The sequence below is a fragment of the Arvicanthis niloticus genome, chromosome 1, assembly GCF_011762505.2.
Source record: "Arvicanthis niloticus isolate mArvNil1 chromosome 1, mArvNil1.pat.X, whole genome shotgun sequence".
In the NCBI taxonomy this organism is placed as follows: Eukaryota; Metazoa; Chordata; class Mammalia; order Rodentia; family Muridae; genus Arvicanthis; species Arvicanthis niloticus.
The window spans coordinates 66355006-66375810 of NC_047658.1; the positions used below are offsets into that span (position 1 = coordinate 66355006).

General features: G+C 45.5%; 1 protein-coding gene across 17 annotated transcripts in view; it reads left to right on the forward strand.

The window, feature by feature from the left end:
* The window catches only part of Tenm4 (teneurin transmembrane protein 4), a 1520543-nt gene that overhangs the window by 1451950 nt on the left and 47788 nt on the right, over window positions 1-20805 (forward strand). For 14 of the 17 annotated variants that reach the window (XM_076938042.1, XM_076938101.1, XM_076938085.1 and 11 more), the window contains 5 exons: window positions 1801-2062; window positions 4539-4806; window positions 6634-6777; window positions 10894-11143; window positions 13819-13839. In XM_076938042.1, coding sequence (XP_076794157.1) covers window positions 1801-2062; window positions 4539-4806; window positions 6634-6777; window positions 10894-11143; window positions 13819-13839 — 945 coding nt within the window. The remainder of the gene's footprint in view (window positions 1-1800; window positions 2063-4538; window positions 4807-6633; window positions 6778-10893; window positions 11144-13818; window positions 13840-20805) is intronic. The other 3 variants (XM_076938069.1, XM_076938124.1, XM_076938080.1) reach the window with 1 other exon arrangement.

A 20805-nucleotide genomic window follows, 5' to 3' on the forward strand; every position in this document is an offset into this window, starting at 1 on the left:
ACATGAAAACATGATCACTAAGCTCATTTCTCGGGTCTCAGCTATTACATGGCTTCAAACTTTCTTTTTAGAAAAAAAAAAAAAAAGCAAACTCTAGGCTGGACTCTCATACACCAAATACAGGGCTTGAAGTGACAGGCAAACTCTGGTCTTGGCTAAGCAGACCTATCCTGCAGGATCTGTTCCACACCTTGATTTCCAGCCCCTGTACCCATAACCTGAGCTCTCCCAGCCTCTGATCATGTGACTATGTATAGAACAGAGGCTAGCCTAGAGGGCCTGCAACTGGCAGAAACATTAAGGTAGGCAAATGAGAACTCACATTCCTTGACTTTCAAAACTGAAAGGTGCACATCATGGCTTATAAAGGCAAGAGCCAGGTAAGGTTTATCTGAGATGCCAGACCCCAACAACTGCTAATGTGTTTCTGGAGGAGTCCTATCTGGGAGTAAGGTACTTAGGGGTAAAGCAAGGAGGGTTTTTACCTACATGATCTCACACAAACCTAAAATAAGAGGCCCAGAGTAGAGCCGTCTGAGGCAGCAAAGGGTCTGGAGAACACAGAACCGGAACATGGATCAAGAGCATGCATTACTGCTCAGAACACCTTAAGAGCCAGGAACCAAAGCTGGGCTACTGTCTTTGGACACTTTGTCGCAATAATCTCACTTCTGCTGGGCACTTGGGTTTCCATCTCCCCTTGCACTTACAAGATACCGTGGTTCTAATTACACAGTCTCAAACTGTTAGCTGATTAGGACTTACGAACAACCCCTCTGAGAGATGGACAGATGGCCCAGTGGAGAAAGTACTTCTGTGTAAGCATGAGAACCTGGATGTGGATCTCCACCACCCACATAAAAGCTGGGAGGGAGAGACATATGGATCCCAGGGCCTTACTGGACAGCTAGTCCAGATAAAACTATAAGCTCCTGGTTCAGTAAGAGACTTGTCTCAATGCCCAGACCTAGTAGTGCATGTCTTTAATCCCAGCACTTGGGAGGCAGAAGCAGGAAAATCTCCGAGTTTAAGGCCAATCTACACAGTGAGCTCCAGAACAGCCAGGACCATAGATAACCCCTATCTAAAACAATAAAAAATAAAAATAAACAGAGTGGGGATGGAGGAGAGAGCTATCTCAAATAGCAATGTAAGACAGAGAAGCAACTGAAGAAGACATATATACCCATATCAAACTGTGGTCCCCATCCATACACATACACAGATACATGAGTGTATGTGCATGTACATACACACAAAGAGGGGAGACACACACACACACAGAGAGAGAGAGAGAGAGAGACAGAGAGAGAGAGAGAGAGAGAGAGAGAGAGAGAGAGAGAGAGAGAGAGAGAGAGGTGAACCTTTGGGTTTCATACAGAGAAAACTAAAGCTCAGAGAGGCTGGCTGATTACTCATGGCCACACTATAGTTCACAGAAATAAGGATTCAGTGCAGGGTTCATGATGCCCAGGGAACACTTATTCAATCTCATTGTGCTGGCTCTTTGTGGGCTCTGACTCTGCTACAGCACCAGGCGCCCCACAGCAGAGGTTTACCAGCTGCCCTGGGCCCTGCTAAACAGTTCCTGCTGCAGTGGTTAATTTGGCATCTGTAAACTGTCCCTGGCCAATCATCTTATAGCAACAACAAATGGTTTCTGGGGTCACTGTCACTGTCTGTGGCTGCAGTCCGGTCTCTGGGTGTCAGAGTAGTGCTCACCAAGTACTCAGCCCCTTCCTGTGAATTTCAGGATCTCGTTCTCCTCTCATCTCTGCTGTCACTGTCCTCCACCTGCAGCTTTGACCTGGTCACAAATGGCGGCATCTCCATCATCTTGAGGTTCGAACGGGCACCCTTCATCACACAGGAGCATACCCTCTGGCTACCCTGGGACCGCTTCTTTGTCATGGAAACCATCGTCATGAGACATGAGGAGAATGAGATCCCCAGCTGTGACCTGAGCAACTTTGCCCGTCCCAACCCCGTGGTCTCTCCATCCCCACTGACATCCTTCGCCAGCTCCTGTGCTGAGAAAGGTCCCATTGTCCCAGAAATCCAGGTACCCAGACTTCTTGATGATATCAGTCTATTCTTTTATTTTATTTGGAGGCAGAAGATAATCTCACAGACAATAGAAAAAGAGAAAGTGCCTGTATGGGCCTGGGTGAGACCCCAATAGCCCACGTTGCCAAATCCCATAGTGGGCATGGCATCAGGATATAAAGGCTATCTTACATGCTAAAGACTGGGGCATGCCTCTAGTCTGCCTGGCACATGGGCCCTTACAATAAGCTCCTTGGCTCTTCCTACCCTGCCTTCCTATTCATTCTACTTTGTTCTTCAGTTTTCAGAATCTCACCTCTCTTGGTATTTCTGCTATAAGTATTTATAACAATAGCTTCTATGAATAGAAATAAGCCATGGGATCCCAAGTAGTAAGCATTTTAATAAAGAGTAAATAAGAAAAATGTAATCTGAGGTACTTAGCACAATGTCTGATACCTACTAAGTGCTCAATAAATTTTAGCTATTATTATTGCTAAGATTATTTAACACATGCTGCCTTCGTGCCAATTAAGGATTGCTTTGGATCAAATCTACACACGCAAATGGTTTACTTCATTATCATTAAAGGGAAGTAATCGAGAACAAATGTATTTTAATCTGATGAAAATTAAGATAGATTCTTTGCCTAGCAAAGCCATTCTGAGTTGGATCTCCTCCATCATCCCAGTCTGATGTCTGTAGGCAGAAAAGAAGGCCAAAGGAAGAGGGGAAAAAGCAGCGTAGAAGCCCCTAGAAGCCCCGGTCACCTGCCTGCCTAATGAGACCTCCAACAGTGTGCGTGTTAAAGGGCTGCCCTGGTGCTGGTGGACCAGAGCAGTTATACATTTACGTGAGTGTGTTTCACGCCTAGATGAGCAAACACATCTCCCTGAGCGTACCCTGTTGAGCAGTTTCCAGTGTTAGTCCCCAATAAGGAAACACAACCGTTTCTGAGTTCTCACTGTATGAAAAGCTCACTCCTTCTCAGAGATTCAGCACCTGTCTCCTGTCTCAATGGCCAGGCTGACCTTTTGTATGAAATGCTTGTCAGCAGAGACAGAACTTGCTGGAGAGAAGTAATTTGTTAGTCAACCCTGGCTTGGCTCCAGCTAGACATCTTTTCCCAGGAGCAGGGACTGTGGAACAAATGAGGTTCAAGGTCAGACTCTCTTTACATTGCCCTCTGAGCTGGGTGCCCACAGGTTCAGCCGAGCCACAAACCTTGCTTACTGTTAGTCTCACAAAACACTGAAAAATGAACTTTTTCTTTCCCCGGTCCCGTTGTTGGTTGATGTTTGCGAGTGCTGGGATGTGGAAATTGCAAGGGGCGCATTAAGAAAGGGAAATATTTATGAGAGCATCAGGCCAGCACTCAAGTGCTGCCTGTGGCTCACCCGGGTGTACAGCCTACTGTGCCTGGAACTATAAACTGTGGCCTGGGAAGACGGCCCTGGATTAAGCCCAATCTATAGCGTTTCCTGTATTTGAAAAAGCAGCATAGACAAAACGTCTACACCCTTCTATAGAATAAACAGAGTGAGAAGGGCTCAGTTCTCCGTGTAAACATGGGATAAAAATAGCCGTGTCCCTTGAATGGACATGTTAGGCTCAATTGACCTAATGTTCCCTTCTTGAGAAAGAGCCCAGAGCATCGAGCTGATGACAGTCTCCTGTGTTTGCCTTATGGTGATCATCTGGAATCCACTGACTGTTCCCATCTTCAGTCTCCTCTGCTCATCTGGAAGACACTGGAATTGAGAGCCATTGTGCAATGAAAACTCCTCTCTGGGGACAAACTGGGACATTGGAACAGGACCTTGTCAGGTTCTCAAGCACTGCCTGATGATGTGTTTGTTCAGCCTAGTGTAGTCTCTGTTGACTGTCCTGGAAAGGACACATTTAAATTACATCTCACTTTAAGAAAGCTCTAGATAGAAACCACGTATCAGAGTGCTACAGTCTATGTTAGTCTTTCTTCATGGCAGCCCTGCTCTCAGCTCTATAGGTACCAGCCATGCCGCTGTCCTGCCTAATGATGGGCTAGGCACTTGGCATATGTGTCCTTACCGGTATTGATGCAGTGAAGAAGTACAGATTCCCAGATTCCTTGAGTTTTCCTGACTGATACAGCTAACGAGTCAGACCTGTGTGTTGCCGAGTATCCTTATATGTCCTCTCAGGCCCATGATAAAATATCTTCATTCATGTTGCACTGGGGAGGGGGCCGAGGCTCACAGAGGTAAGTTGGTTAGCGCAGGTACACCGTGTAGGAACTGGCCCTGGAGACCAGGGCTAGTCTTCCCTCTGCCTTTCCCATTTTCTTCCCTCTCCTCTCCCTATTATCTTCCTGCTATTCTTCCTTCTCTTCCTCACTACCTTCCCTTCTGATTCCTCCTGTGCCTCCTGAACACGCAAAGGCCACAGGTCTTGGATGTCACTTCCCCTGGGCCCCACAGTGATATCCCTGCTATGATCTGTCTGTGTTGTAGGCTCTGCAAGAAGAAATCATCATTGCTGGCTGCAAGATGAGGTTGAGCTATCTGAGCAGCCGCACCCCTGGCTATAAGTCTGTCCTGAGGATCAGTCTCACACACCCCACCATCCCCTTCAACCTCATGAAGGTCCACCTCATGGTGGCAGTGGAGGGTCGACTCTTCAGGAAGTGGTTTGCTGCAGCTCCTGACCTATCCTATTACTTCATCTGGGACAAGACAGATGTCTACAACCAGAAAGTGTTTGGGCTCTCGGAAGCCTTCGGTAAGTCTCCCCTAAGCACCTGTGACACAGGCTCCACATGTTGGCAGAGACAGAGCAGAACTGAGGAAGCAGCTTCTCTCATAAATGTCTTCCTTCCTTCCTGTTTTCCTTCCTTCCTGTTTTCCTTCCTTCCTTCCTTCCTTCCTTCCTTCCTTCCTTCCTTTTTTCAGGTCAAAACCTGCTAGGGCCTAATGGGGCTGTAAGACCTCAGTATCATCCATAACCTAGAAGGATACATTGAAAGAACTAAGTGAGCTAAGCCCAAGCATGAGAAGTGGTTATAGCACCAGAACAATCCTCAGAAAGTACTATGGTGCTATGTGATGGGCTAAAATATATCCATACACTACACGGTATACCTGCTGTGTGCCAGGAAAGCAGACTATGCATATGTTATCTGGCCACTTCATATCCATCCTGCTGAAATCTAAAATTAAACTAGAGGGGCCAAGGTTGGGCTGCCTCCATGTTTTCAGTTATAAGAACTGAAGTCAGGCCGGGCAGTGGTGGCGCACACCTTTAATCCCAGCACTTGGGAGGCAGAGGCAGGCGGATTTCTGAGTTCGAGGCCAGCCTGGTCTACAGAGGGAGTTCCAGGACAGCCAGGGCTACACAGAGAAACCCTGTCTCAAAAAACCAAAAAAAGAAAAAAAGAAAAAAGAAAAAAAAGAACTGAAGTCAGAACTTGTGCAAGATGACTGTTCCTCCAACTTCAAAATTAGAGCAGGGACCCAGAAACTGCAGAGAGAGACAGTCAGTAGTCATAACCCCTAGCAAGATGACTGAGAAGCAAAAGCCCAGCAAATTCCTTCAGCTCAAACCATAGTCCCATTCAATTGTCTTCACCTAGCAAAGACCTAAAGGAACTGAGAAGTCAGTTTGCCTTAGAAAGGGAAGAGAGAAGGGAGAGAAGGGGAAAGGAGTTGTGGGAGGCAGGAAGGAACTGAGACACTCTCTTGAGTCCCTAATCCATGAACTACTATAGATTGGACTTAATGTGTCAGACACGTTAGCACCACAATGAATCCCACAGCCACATCCTTTGGAGGATGCTAAGGCACCAACTACAGTGACATCCTAAGGATGCACAGGTGGATGGAAGAGAACCAGGTACATCCAGATCTTCATTAGGATTTGCATCCCTGCCCTGTGACAGCTGATGCTCTCCCAAGGCCACTGCCTGAGTTTTCACAGAGACCAAGCTTAGAGAACTGATAATTTTTTAAATCATAGATGACTGAAAACAATCAGCTTCTCAACTGAGTGTGTTTCTTTAAGCATCTCCTATGACATCAGCTGGTCTTCATGATCATGATGTCCAGGGCGGTGAGTAATATTTCAGGATTAGACATGATTAGATTCTCACTGAACTGAACATTGTGTCACTCTCAACTGTCTACAGTCACAAATAAGGCTACAGTGGAAAGTTCGTAGGATACCACAGTGTTTGGATCCTCAAAATGCATATAAAAGCCAACATGCACATATGTACACACACCCACACATACATATGCACTCACATACATGTAGACAGTATGAGCACTTTTAAAAGGTTATTCTCCAAAATCAACTTACTTGGGTCTTTTTGAAAGTGTGTAGCACATTTAACTTTTCCTAATAATATACAGTTGTTCTTTAAACAAAAAGTTTTTAAGGTCCAGAATCAATGTGTTGGTATTTGGTATTTCACATGATTCTAGTTCCCAAGTAAAAAGCGTGATCCTTTTTATCTTTCCTATAATAGTTAGTCAGGGGCCTTGCCTGCAGGGCTGAGGGTGAGAGAGGAGAAGTTGCTCACCTGTACACTTTGCTCTTATGTCCCTGTAGTTTCCGTGGGTTATGAATACGAATCCTGCCCAGATCTGATCCTGTGGGAGAAAAGGACAGCGGTGCTGCAGGGCTATGAAATTGATGCCTCCAAGCTGGGGGGCTGGAGTCTGGATAAGCACCATGCCCTGAACATCCAGAGTGGTGAGTGGAATCATGGGATCCCTTGAACAAGGCTAAGGTGGCACCTTCTTTGCTATCCTGTTATCTTCACACACAAAAAAAAAGAAAGAGAAAGAGAGAGAGAGAGAGAGAGAGAGAGAGAGAGAGAGAGAGAGAGAGAGAGAAAGAAAGAAAAGGAAAAAAGAAAGGGGAAAAGTTTAAAAAAAAAAAAAAAAAAGCATACAGTGTCAACATGGTCTCCAAGGTGACCAGTCATTTAGAAGGTTGTCAGAAATAACAGATGAAAACATAGGACACCAGAAAGACATAGGAGAAGCATGTCATTCTTTGTCGTCAAAGCAGCAATGGAGAGAGGATTCCTGTGAAGCATCCCCAAAGGACTAGGATTAGCCTTGGGTATCAAGTAGGGGGTCCTCTGAGAGAGCAGCCATGAGTCAAGGAAGTGCAGCTCTGCAGAAGAGTTCTTGGACAGAAGGTCCATTCTCTGTAATTTGGGCTGAGTGAGAAGCAAGAAAGAACTCCTAAAGTTCAGGCATAGGCATGAACTTACCTGGGGTAAGAGTATTATGACTTCAGGCTTCATCCAAAGTGGCTGTCACTCATATCTGTACATTAAGAAACTCTGTCTGAGCCTCTTCTGCCTTGGGACAGGGGCCATAGTGACAATGTGGGATAGTAATAATGTTGGTTATTAAGGATAGTAACAATGTTGCGTGTTAGGGGTAGTAGCAATGTTGTTTATTAGGGATAACAACAATGATGTTTATTAGGTATAGTAACAGTGTTGCTTATTAGGGGTGGTAACAATGTTGCTCATTAGGAATGGTAACAGTGTTGCTTATCTCCTGACTAGTCTAAAATTGGAAGGAATGATTGTCAATCCCACATGTTTAAAATAGAGAAGTTGAAAAACCAAATCAAAAAAATGTATAACAAAATACTTGCACAATCCTATGAGTCTCTAAAACAGGAGCAAAAGATAAGGACTCAGCCCATAATAAAGTTAGAAAATGAAAATCTGGAGCTGTGTGGTACTGATAGAGAAACAGGTAAATAGAGTCATAGGCAGAAGTGACCCATGACCAATAGCATGAACAGAATGATCTTGAAGGAGAAGCACAGATGTCAGCAAGCATGAGAAAGAATTGCGTAACATCCTTTGGTCATCAGGACATGAAAATCCAAACTCACAGAAAGTCTATCGCACCCCAGTTGGACTGGCCAATGTCATCAAGATCAATCCAGGGAGGGGAGTTTATATCCAACATACAGTTTATTTTCTTCAGAGTTATATAAAATAAACATTTAAAGAATAAATAAAATGGAGAAAAGAAAACAATAATAGAGACAATACAGAAAAGGAAACCCTTATACACCATTGGCAGAAATGTGACTCAATGTTCCCACAATGGAAAACAGTATGGTAGGTCCTCAAACAACCACATGAGAAGATGCCTCAAAGGATGTAATTCACCCTACCAGAGAATGCCTAACCATCATGTTTACTGCTACACTGTTCACAAGATCCACATTATGAAACCAGTTTAGCAGTCCATCAAGAGATGAATAGGTAAAGAAAATGTATCTTATATAATGTAGTCTTATTTAACCATAACAAAGAACAAAATTACATTATTTGCAGGGAAATGGACAGGACTGAAGAAAATAATATTAAGTAAAATAAGCTAGAATCAAATATCTTTGTTTTCCTAATGTAAGGAATCTATTTTTTCCCTCAAATGATGTAGAAGTAGAAAGGTATCTGTTTAGGAACAAAGTGGAGATCAAGGCTAGAGGGGAAAGAGAAGGCAATGGACTAGGTGAGTGGGATTAAAGTACACTGTGTGTATGAAAATGGGAAAAACAAGAAACTAGGTTTGCCTCGCAGTATCCAAAATTTTGAAGTAACAGAACTGTGACGGAGCTAAATTTTGTTTCTCACTCACTTGCAACCCGCTGGAGGAAGATTATCTTGGGCTGCAAGCTCAGAATGTGAGGTTCCTCTGTTCTCCTTGTTCATCATGGCCTTTACCCCGAGGTCACAGTCGAAGGTGACTACTTCAACTCCAGCCTGCACATGCTTGCTGATGTAGAAACATCATGAAAGAGAAGGAAAAGGACCACGTCCCAGGCCCTTCCAGTGTAGGGATGCTGCCCAGCAGATGATCACAGCATCAACACTTAGGAGCCACTGGCCAAGACTCAGTCACAGATGAGGCTGATTGTTCCAGGCAGACATGTGGCCAGCTAGGTGTCAGGAATTATGTTGTCTACAGAAGAGGAAAGGGTGGATGGGCCATCGGTGGATAATTGGAATGGCTTTCCTTAACACCCTGTGCATATACAGAAACTTTATACTCTATAGAGAGAGCATCGCGTGTCATCAGATGCACACTGCAGAAACTAATACTAGAGAAAATACTTCAGTGTATTTAGAAAAAACTATGCTACACCTCCACTCCATGCTCTGTGGGAAATAAATTTTAATTTAATTTTCAATATCCAAATGTGAAAGTACTCTAAAATTAATAGAAGAAAGTATAAGCAAGTTTTAAATATCAAGAAAGGATTACAAAAAAAACTTAAATGGCACAAACTTGGACTTAGAAAAATGACTGATTAGACTAAGAAAATTTTAAATTAAACCCTTCAATAAAGGACATGGTTTGGGCAAAGCTAGAAAAGTTGGCCCACTGAAGGAGATTCCTGTGACTATAGGATCCCAGTCCCACTCGGGTATCATAGAAACAGGTATGGCAGGAGAGACAGTCAGCCTGGAGGCTGTGGCCATACACAGATGAAAAGGGATGGTCAGGAATGGAGAAACCATGTAGATATGTGTGAGAACGAAGACAAGTAGTTGAGGTCATTCAAATGAGTCCCTTCATTTGTTTAGTGGGAAACTGAGTCCCCAGAGCAGTGTGAGTAATAAAGACACTTGAGATCTCTGCAAGAGGTAGGATCATCCTGTCAACTGTAAGACCAGGTAAAAACCTGGGTCTATGCTGGTGAGCAGAGACTGTGAGTTTCCCTCCTTTATTTCAATAAACATTTATTGGTATCTATTCTTCAGATGCTATGCTAGGCACTGGGGATATAGAAATGAAAAAGACATGAGCTCTACACTTGAAATTGTATTGGTGGGAAGAAGGAAAAGTAAGCATGTACACCTAAGAATCTGTGTTGTACACAGGTTCAGACTGAGTCCAGTGGAGATGCATTAGCCTGGATGGTCAAGAGCTGCACCCTGAGGCTGAAGCACAGTCAATAAAGTATTGGTCGCAAGAACCTGAGTTCTTATCCCCAGAGTCTAAGTAAAAAATGCCAGGAAAAGGTGGGCACTGGAACGGTGGCCTAGCCAATAAGAGCCTGTGTTCTTGTAGAGGACCTGGGTTCAATTCCCAGTACCCACACAATGGCTCATAGCCATCTATAACTCCAATTCTAGGGAATCCAATCCCCTGCTCTCTTCTGGCCTCCAGGGCCAGCAGACACACATGTGATACACATACATACATACATATAGGCAAAACACTTTTATACCTAAAACATATCTTTTAAAATGTTATGCATGGTGGAATATGCTTTCAACCTAAGCCCTGAAAAGGAGAAGAAAGAGAGATCCCTGGGGTTCAGTGAGGAGATGGCCTAGCTTACTTGGCAAGTTCCAGGATATGAGAGGCCCTGCACCAAAACATTAGGAAGATATCACCGGAAGTTGTCCTGTATATGCCTCCATATGCACCTACATATACCTGCACACATATGCACACATGTGCCTATGAACACACACACATGCATGCAGATACCACAAACACACATACACATGAGGGTGGCAGAGGGTGGATATATTTTGGACCTGCCCACTTTCTGTCTGTGGGGCCTTGGCTAAACTGCTGGTCTACTCTGTCTGTCATAACAGTGGTAACAGTGTCACCTCATAGACCTAGAATGAGAATTCAGTCAGTAAACAGTGGAGTCTCTCAGGAAACCCTGGGTTTCACTATAGTAAGACAAGTCTCAAAGTGTTTCGCCAAGGCCTCATATCCTTTGCAAAATCAAGATAACATTAGTCAACCAAAGGACGAGGGACCCAGCCTCTGTTCCCTTACTTACGTGCATCTCTTCTTGTCCCAGGCATCCTGCACAAAGGGAATGGAGAGAACCAGTTCGTGTCCCAGCAGCCACCAGTCATCGGCAGCATCATGGGCAACGGGCGCAGGAGGAGCATCTCCTGCCCCAGCTGCAATGGTCTTGCTGATGGCAACAAGCTCCTGGCCCCTGTGGCCCTCACCTGTGGCTCTGACGGAAGTCTCTATGTGGGAGACTTCAATTACATCCGTAGGATCTTCCCCTCAGGAAATGTCACCAACATTCTGGAGATGAGGTATGTAAGGGGATATCTTCCCTGTGGTTCCTTGTAATGTCCCCTTGCCATCATGAGGCCAAACAGCCCTATCCATGGGAACCAGAGAAGTAGGTCAAGACAAAGCTGGATGTCCAGATGATGTGGGAGTCTGGCTGCTGACAGCTGAAAGTGAGTCCCCTTGGAGCCACCAAACCTTTTTTCTGCATTTAACCAATAGAATCAGTTGCAAGAGTCTTTTTGTAAGAACAAAGGATTCACAGCAAGTAAATGTCACCGAGTTTTGCCCTGTTCCTTTTTCTTCCTCAGAGGCAGTTACCTCAGGCCAGGGTTGAGATGAAGTGAAGCCCAAGGCTGATTGATATAGGCTCTCTGGGTAGAACAGAACCACAGGGAGAAGCTCTCACTCCTGACCATGAGTGAGAGTACAACAACCCTCAGCTGGCAAACAGCTCTTGAGTTTGCATTTTTCCCTATGCCCCTGAGCCCGATCTCTTTTGAACCAAAGCCTGTCGTGAGGTGGGCTCTATGGTTAAAGGGAAACTGTGCTTCAGAGACAGGGGGCCCTACTCTCAATTTTGGAAGAAATCTTGGAAAGCTTTTTGTAGCTATCTTAGAGCAAAAAAAATCCACCCATATCCTTGTTTGGAACCACAGTGAGCAAGACATGATTTGGGATAGAAGGGCATCCTCCAAAGTGGAGGGCAGGGAGGTAGGGAGGGCAGGGAGGTAGGGAGGGCAGGGAGGTAGGGAGGGCAGGGAGGTAGGGTTCCTACTGTTAACCAGTGTGGCAGTTCTGTAAGGTCTTACCTATTATCAACCTTTGGCAAATAGGGGAAAGCAAGCTCAGAGAATTTAAAGTACATGTTCAAAGTCTAGCATCTAGGATGGTGAACCCAAACCTAGAAGACTGTTACACAGCCCAGCCACCCAGCATAATGAGAGCCATCCCACCATTATTCTCTGCTGGATAAGCATCATTATGCAGCTCACACATAAAAAGAGGCACAGCATGCTGACCGGCTGTCAGACACCACAGTCCTGAGAACCATGAGCATCCATCCCCACACAGGTCAACTGGGGGAGCTCGAGGAGGCTCCCTTGCTGTGGGCACCTAGGAAACCACATGCCAGGCTGGGTGAGGTGACTGACTCCAGGAGAATATTCTTTGCCCTTTTTATTTGTTATGAGTACTGCACAGGCTCTGGTCAGGGAAGAAGGACCCCTTGGCTGTACTTGCTTCAGTCAGATGAGCATACTGAGTCAGAGGAGCAGAGGACCACGGGTCAGCTCGAGGGAGCAGAGAAGCTGAGTGACTCTGAGCAAACTTTTAAATTCTGGACCTCCCATTTTTTTCTTTTTTTAAAAAATTGGATATTTTCTTTTCTTTTTATGGTTTTTTTTTTTCCAAGACAAGGTTTCTCTGTGTATCTCTGGTTGTCCTGGAACTCACTCTTGTAGACCAGGCTGGCCTCAAACTCAGAAATCTTCCTGCCTCTGCCTCCCAAGTGCTGGGATTACAGGCGTGCGGATATTTTCTTTATTTACATTTCAAATGTTATCCCCTTTCCAGGTCTCCTCTCTGGAACCTTCCTATTCCATCCCCCCTCCCCTGTCTCTATAAGGGTGCTCCCCCACCTATCTGCCCACTCCCCCCTTCCCGCCCTGGCATTCTCCTACACTGGACCATTGAACCCCCTCAGGCTCAAGGGGCCACTCCACTTATGTCCAACAAGGCCATCCTCTGCCATGTATGCTGCTGGAGCCATAGGTCCCTCCATGTGTACTCTTTGGTTGGTGGTTTAGTCCCCAGGAGCTCCAGGGGATCTGGCCAGTTGACACTGTTGCCTCTCCCCGCCCCCCCCCACACACACCCATGGAACTGCAAACCCTCTCAGCTCCTTCAGTCCCTTCCCCAACTCCTCCATCGGGGACCCCTGCCCTCAATCCAATGGTTGGCCTTAAACATCTGCCTCTGTATTTGTCAGGCTCTGTATAGTTTGACGACTGTATATGGGATGGATCCCCAGGTGGGATAGTCTCTAGATGTGGGTCTCCCATTTTCATATCCTCCAAATAAAAATCCTAGTTTCTCTCTCTTCTTCCCACTACAGTTGAGGATCATGCAAGAAGGGCTGGGAGAAATAAAATTAGGGAAGAACTCAATGTATTACCATCCTGATGTATCTTCCTCCAGTCCTTTCCTGCTGGGCTTTGTCTATGTGTCACACCCTCCCTAATTACATTCATTCTCCAGTCCCATGCCGTATTCTGAGTAGACTCTTGGTAGGCTCCCCACGTTTTGAAGACTGTCATAGAGAAACATGCATGCAGAGACCCGAAACAGCAAGCCCGTATATCTCTCAGGGTGTATGTCTATTCAGAGAATCAACCGCTCCTATCTCTTCTGAGCCCCCAACTGAAGCAGCATACTGCATCAGGCCTGTCTTCTTCCCAGAGTCAGCAGTACGGTGCAGGTGGAGCTGGGCCTCCTCTGTGATATGTAGCTGCTTGTAAGTGAACTCACTGACAGGAGTATCCAATATAAAATGTATCAGTGTCATGGCTAAGTCTGTATTTATTACAGTGTTGTACAGTACCATTGCTGTCAAGTTTTCAGCTGCTAATAATGCTTCTAACCCTGCTGCTAACACCTCGTTCTTTCTTCTATTCCCTGCTCTCCTGTCTTCTGTCAGAAATAAAGATTTCAGACATAGGTAAGCCAACCAGTGGAGAATTTCCTGCCTCTCCCCTGCCTTGTTGCATGCTGTATGGTAAGCCACACCTGTCAATTTCAGATGGCTCAATGACAAAGGAACCCTGTGTGGTTAGAAGCTGATAGGAGATAATTGGTACAATTAGAACACCCAACTCCTAGTGGTGAGGTAGGCGGCAAAGATCCTAATTCCTTGTGCCTGTGGTAAAGTGAGACACTTGTCCTGTAGTCTGTAGAAGTGACAGACTGGAGTAGTGGGGAAGTACTTGAGTGGCCCCACCTGCTTCATCCTTAGGCTAGCACATCATCTAGGCTGTTGAGTGAGCTTCTGGCCATGGTGGGAAGTGCCGAGACCTTCTTAAGCAGGCAAAGAATATGAAAATAGGTAGGTTCCAGATCTCGAAATCAGAGCCCTTGGAATGCCAGGGGTCCCTGCAGAGGCTCTTCCAGGCGAGACATCACAGTGACTCCATGCAGAGAACAGTCCTCACACAGAACAGATTTGAAAACTGAGCACAAGCAGACAGAGCTATGGTTTGCACAGCCAGGGTTGACTCTCCGCTGTCTGCAGAAGACTCAGACCGAAATGGTGCATGGGATGGTCCTATAAAAGAAGGCTCTTTGGGATAGTGAAGAGTCAGACAAAGTCCAAACCAGCAGTCCTTTCTAAATTCACTCCTGTATGTAAGTAGGTATGTGTATGTGCACATGTTACTTTAAGTAATAATTCATATGTGTGGAGTGCTTGCTGCATAGCAGAGTTAGACAGTTCACATGAATACCGTCTTATATGCGATCCACCCTGTGAGATGGACATCTGTGGTTATTTCCAGTTTACAGATAAGGGAACTGAAGCTCCCCAGAGGTATAGCCCTGAAATAATTGCTTCATCTCTGAACTTTCATTTTTATCTTGGAGTGATTAAAAATTACTCTAAGGAACAAAAAAGGATCTCTGCAAACTCTTCAGCCTTTTCAGGCACAGAGAGAAGTTCCAAAAATTGCTATGGAGAGACATGTTACCAGTGGTTGTAATAACTGTTACAATCTCTATACATTGGTTTTGTAATGAGCATATTACAATCTGTTATAATTATGATAAGCATGATGATAAGATGCCTTCATTTTTCCCCTAAGAGGGAAGCTGAGTCCTCTTACAGCCAAGAATGCATACAAGAAGGTAAAGTCAACAGAGATTGGGACCAAAAGTAAAAGCAAGGAGGAACACCAGTGGTCAAACCTTAAACTCTAAGCTTCAGGGCAGCCAAAGTAATCATGGGAACATAGGTTGTGTCCTGGTTCACACTGTCACCAATGGGAAGTATGTGCTTCCCAGAACAGAAATGCCCTTCGTTCACACTGAATCCCGTGTCACATGAGCTTCATATGGATGACACTGAACTGTTCACTGTCCTGTCCTCTCCATTTCTGTATCGCAGAGGTAGGTTTCATGTGTGCCTTAAATTAAAACCTGGCATCTAACACAGAGTCATTCAGTCCATGGTAGCATCTCCCCCCAACCCCAGGACATAGCTGTGCTACTGGCAGGCACAGCTGGGAAGTCTTGCACCGTGTAGCATTGGCTGACCAGTAGCGTTTCTGGTTTCCATTCTCTATCAGTTGTCTCTGTGTGTGCGTGTGAATATGTGCTATGTGCAGGTCTGTGTGATTGTGTGGGCTTCTGACCTTTAGTGATCTTTTGAAACAGCCATAGTACAGAGTCAAAACCAAGCCCCTGGCTTCTTTCAACCCATTGCTTTCTTAAGTGAGAAAAAAATCAACCTATAAAGTGATGCAGAGTGTAAAGGGAGACTCCCATTGCCTGCCACTTCCCTAACGCGGAGGCAGGAACCCTGAGTTTCCACTGTAGTCATTGACTGGTACCGATCTTGGCAAATTCCTTCCTCTCTCTGAGCCTCAGTGCCTGCACCCTTTAGTGAATACTGGTTAGATTAAAGAAGGTTCTAGAAGTGTATTTTCTGCATCTGTCCGTTGCTTCAGTTTCTTCCAATAACAGCATTTGGTTCCATGGGAACCTTGGCCTGTGTGTACAGCCCCAGGAGAGACTTATCTGTCTTTAACTTTTTCAGTCTCATGCCACCTGCTATCCTGGGCATTCCCAGTAGCCAAAGTCCCTTCAGCATCTGCTGCTGTGGACCTGTTCAGGAAACAGGCTTCCTTATGTCTTCTAGGATTTCTTCCCTGGGGACAGGAAGGGCTGTTAGGAGCCTGTTCTTATGCATGAACGTAACCTCCCTCAAACCAAGCTACACACATGGTACTAACTCAAAAGAGCCCTTAACTGTCATAGAAAATAGACGAGCAACACAGAATTAAGTCAAGAATACATAGCTATTATTCACCAACATAAATATTCCAGAGATTTTTCAGGGTCACCAGATTTGGGGGGGCTGGGGACATAACTTAGATAGTAGAGTGCTTATTTAGTATTCTTGAAGAATTGAGTTCAATTCCTAGCACCACAGAAACTGGGTAGGACTGGCTCCAGTCCTCAAATCCCAGTACTTCGGAGATAGAGGAGCAAGGATCACAAGTTCAAGATCATCTTGAGCTACCTAGTAGGTTCAAGGTCCCTGGAATATTTATAATCATGTCTCAAAAATTTAAAAAAAAATAGACAAAAATCCAAAAAGCTGCTATTTATTAAACAACTCGATTTTTATTGGAACAGACATTGTGTTAGTGGGATCATTTAGAACTTGAAATCAGTTTCTATCCTAGAAGAGTTCAAAGAGGTGTTCATCGTAGTGGTAGTGGCAGATAGTTTATTTATATGGATATTTTGCCTGTATATATCTGTGTGCCATGTGTATGCAGTATGCTTGAAGACCAGAGAGAACATAGAATCCCCTAGGACTGGAGTTACAGGTGGTTGTGAGCTGCCATGTCGGGGCTGGGAATTGAAATCAGGCCCTCTGGAAGATCAGCTAGTGTCCCTAACTGCTGAACCATTTCTCCAGTTCCAAGTTCGAGGCTTTATGGAGGAAACAGACGAGTCATCAGAGAAGAATCTGTGGAAGTGCCACAGACACTAGAAGCAAGATCTGCCACCACTCTAGTGGAAACATGAGGATATAACAGAAAAGCAGGGGGCGGGAATGGGAGCGCAGGTGAGGGAGTACTTAACCGAACCTCTCAAGACAGGCAAGTCAAAGGGGCCCTGGCGCTTTCTTCCATCCTATGCTTTAGAGGATTGTGTGACTTGCAGCAGATCATCGGGTCTTCAGAATGCAGTGCTGATGTGTTCAGGGAACGGTGCGGCTATGTGGAGAAATAGAAGTAGACTGGAGCGAAGCTCGTGGAGATTGAAATTCACTCGACAGTTTGTGAGCCTGCTCAGGCACTTCATCTCTGTCCATCTTGGTTTTCTTAAATGGAGGAAGACAGTCCCTACTTAATGTGTTAGTTACGGGGGAATGAGGCCATGTGTGTCGAGTGCAGACACGGACTAGGACAGAATCCACATCTCTCAGTGTCAGCTACATCCCAATCCATGGCAGCAGCTCCATAGCTGTGTCCCATAGGCTGCTGGGGCAGCCCGGGGAGGGCTCAGAGGGAACCACAGACACAGTGCAGCTGCCGGTGCTGGCATGCGGAGGACATGTGGAACTAGGTATGTAGTTCAGTTGGTAGAGTGCTTGCACAAAGCCCTACGTTTGATCTCTAGCACCAAAGAAAGCCATGTTTAATGATACACACCTGCAATCCCAGCACTTGGGAGGCAGAAGCAGGACAATCAAGAGTTGAGGGATATCCTCAGCTACATGGTGAGTTTGATGTTCAGCCTGGGATAAATGAGCCCTTGTCTGAAAAACAAACAAACGTGTATGGGGGGCGGGGCGCAGATCAGAGACCTAACCACTGGACAGCTGACAGTCACAGCTATTTCATTGACTTACCCCAGTTAAACACTCACCTTCTCCACTCAGAACAAGCAGTTTCCCTTCCATACTGACCACCATATAAGCATAAGAGATGCAACCCTAACGTTTATAGGATCTAGGACAATCCTGACAAGGCCACCATTTCCTGGAATTCACCCACTTGAGAAACTCCACGTGGGTAACACTTCTCCAGGGCAGTGCAGGGCTATGTGCGCTAGAAACTCAAGGGGCTAATCTAAGTGGACAGGTCCCTCCACCACACTCCCTTGGGGTCCTCTCTCTGCCAAGGTAGATAGCACCAGTTTATCATGAGTGATGCACACTGAAATGAAATAGTCCCCCTGCCCCCTGGTTGTCATGGGGAAGCTGGGAGACTGGGATGCTCCAGCACAAAGGAGCAGGATCTAAGGTCACTGTGTTTTATTAAGCTAGGATCAGGGTTGTCTGGGAAGATTAAATTTGTGCCACCTTCTAAGTCCCAAGGGAACATTTCAAGATAAACAGGATGTCTGTGCTATTACTGCCAATCCCATGAGAAGTAGAAGCAAAGCCGAGTGATTTTAATGCAAATACCACCTAAAGAAACTGAAAATGGACATGTCGTCTATTTAAGACAAGCTGCTCTGAAGGGTTGAGACTGCAGGTGGGGCATTGGAAATGCAGTCTGGATAAAAATCTAGCCATTTCCCCTTAAAGTACTGAAAGGTGGTAGGAAAGACATAAGTTGTCAGGCCTTCTGCTTGGTGTAAGACATACATCAGTATAAACCCCAGGCCACAGAGGAAAAACAGCCAGGGAAAGGTGGCAGAAAATAGACGACAGAGCAGAGGAGTGGGTAGAGGCAGGACCAAATGCATCCAGGGGCCTGGTATAGGTGTCTGAGAGGAAGGCAAGACGGCCTTCCTCTGCTGCATCTGCCTTGGAAGAGCTGTGCTTCCTCTGAAAGTCAGAAGAGTGTTGCAAACTGAAACATGGAAATAACCTGGTGGGATTTGGATCCGATTAGAAAAATGGTCTGAGGAAGAGGATCCTGCCCTCGTTCATTAGGAGGCGATGGGATAGCAGTGTGGGGCTGACGAGGAAACGCCAGTGCAGAACAGCATGGCATGTGGACCTCAGGGAAAGACAACAGTAAGAGAACCTCAGGTCTGGACACTGGCTCTGACCCAGGGGATACCACCAAGGCAAGGGATGTTTCTAATCATGAGAAGTCAGGGCCAGACTAAGGTGCCATGGCTCTAGACACACACACACACACACACACACACACACACACACACACACAAAAGAAAGAGGGAGTACAGATACACATACATACACACAGAGACAGGTACAGACACACCACACAAACACACACACACAGCTTCACATGTGATAAACACCAGTTTATAAAATTAAGTTTTTCCAAAGGACCTGGATTAATCCCTATACTTGATAAATATGCAATATTGACGTGCTGTTTGAATACAATATTGACGTGATCAGACCACACACAGGAGCTGAAAATTGACATCACAGTGGGCTCCCAGTGGTAAGCCCAGCATCCATGTTCTCTAGAATTGGAAGAAGTTGTAATCAATACCCCTGAGTAGTACAGTCTGTACTTAGCAGGAGACGCTTACCTGAAAGTCGTCTCCAAAGGCAAACCCAAGCACCACCACTCAGGGTTTACTGAGTTCCTCCTGTGGACCACGCATCATACTACATGTGAGACACATGTGGTTTCATGTGAATGGTCCCAATTTTTAAGCAAACACTAACACCACTATCTTGTAGATGAAGGAAATTGGAGGCCCAGGGGCCCAAGTTTCAGAACCCACAGAATCCAGACTGATCTGGTTTCATGCCCTGGGCATTTTCCAATGGAAATATCCCTTTCATGTTTCTCCATGATCTGACTTCTTTTCTGTTACTAGAGCCCAGGTTTTGTGACTGTCTTCCAGAAACAGACCCTCTCAGCCCTGCTCCTCTGCTCTGTTTCTTTTTCCTTGAGTTTGCTGCAAACTAGAAAGTGATGCTACATCTCATTTCTACCTGACTGCAGGACAGAGACACCTGGGCTCCTGATTAACTCACCCCTAGGAACACCTGGAAATGGGGCGGACACTGGCAGCAGGCAGCTTTAGCCAGTGTCTCATCTGTCAGTCTCAAGACAGAATTGGAAGTCAATGTAAAACCCTTAGAGAGAAAGGCTTGTTTTAAACCCCTGGGTTGTTGTTTAAAGTCAGGCACCTCCGTGCTCCTATCTTGGGTAAGCATGTCTCCTATGACAAGCTTCATTGATAATCTTTTATGTGTTGGACTAGAGAGTTGGCTCAGTAGTTAAGAACATTGGCTGCTCTTCCAGAGGACCCAGGTTCAGTTTTCAGTACCCACATGGTAGCTCACAGCAGTCTATAGTTCTATTTCCAGTGGATCCGATGCTTTCTTCTGGCCTCTGTGGGCATTGCACATATACAGTTCACATGTGTACATGAAGGCAAAACACTAATACACATAAGAGGGAAAAAAGTCTATGTTTAGCATTTGGTGTAGGCAATCATTAGCAAAAGGCCTGGTAGGGTCTTTTTGTGTGTGTATGTATGTATGTATGTATGTATGTATGTATATGTGTGTGAGAGAGCACATGTGTGTACAGGTAGGCATCAGGTATGTGTATATGCATATAGAAACCAGAGAACAACCTTAGATAGCACCATATACCCTATTTTTCCCTTTGAGTCAGTCTCTCAATGGCCTAGAGTTCATCAAGGAGTATAGGCCAGCTGGCCAGTGAGCCCCAGGACTCTCCCATCTCTGTCTCCTAAACACTGTGATCACAAGGACATGGCCCCACAGCTGGCAGGGGTTGGTTGGTTGGTTGGTTGGTTGGTTGGTTGGTTGGTTGGTGTTGATGATGATGCTGTTTTTAACATGGGTTCTGGGTATTGAACTCAAGTTCTGGTGCTTGCAGGCACTTCCTGGCTGAGCAGTGGCCTCAGGCTAGGCAAGGGGTTTTTGCATTAGTAATTTAAAGGGGAGGGATCATTTAGCGGAGCTCTCAGGTCACCCACAATGAAGATA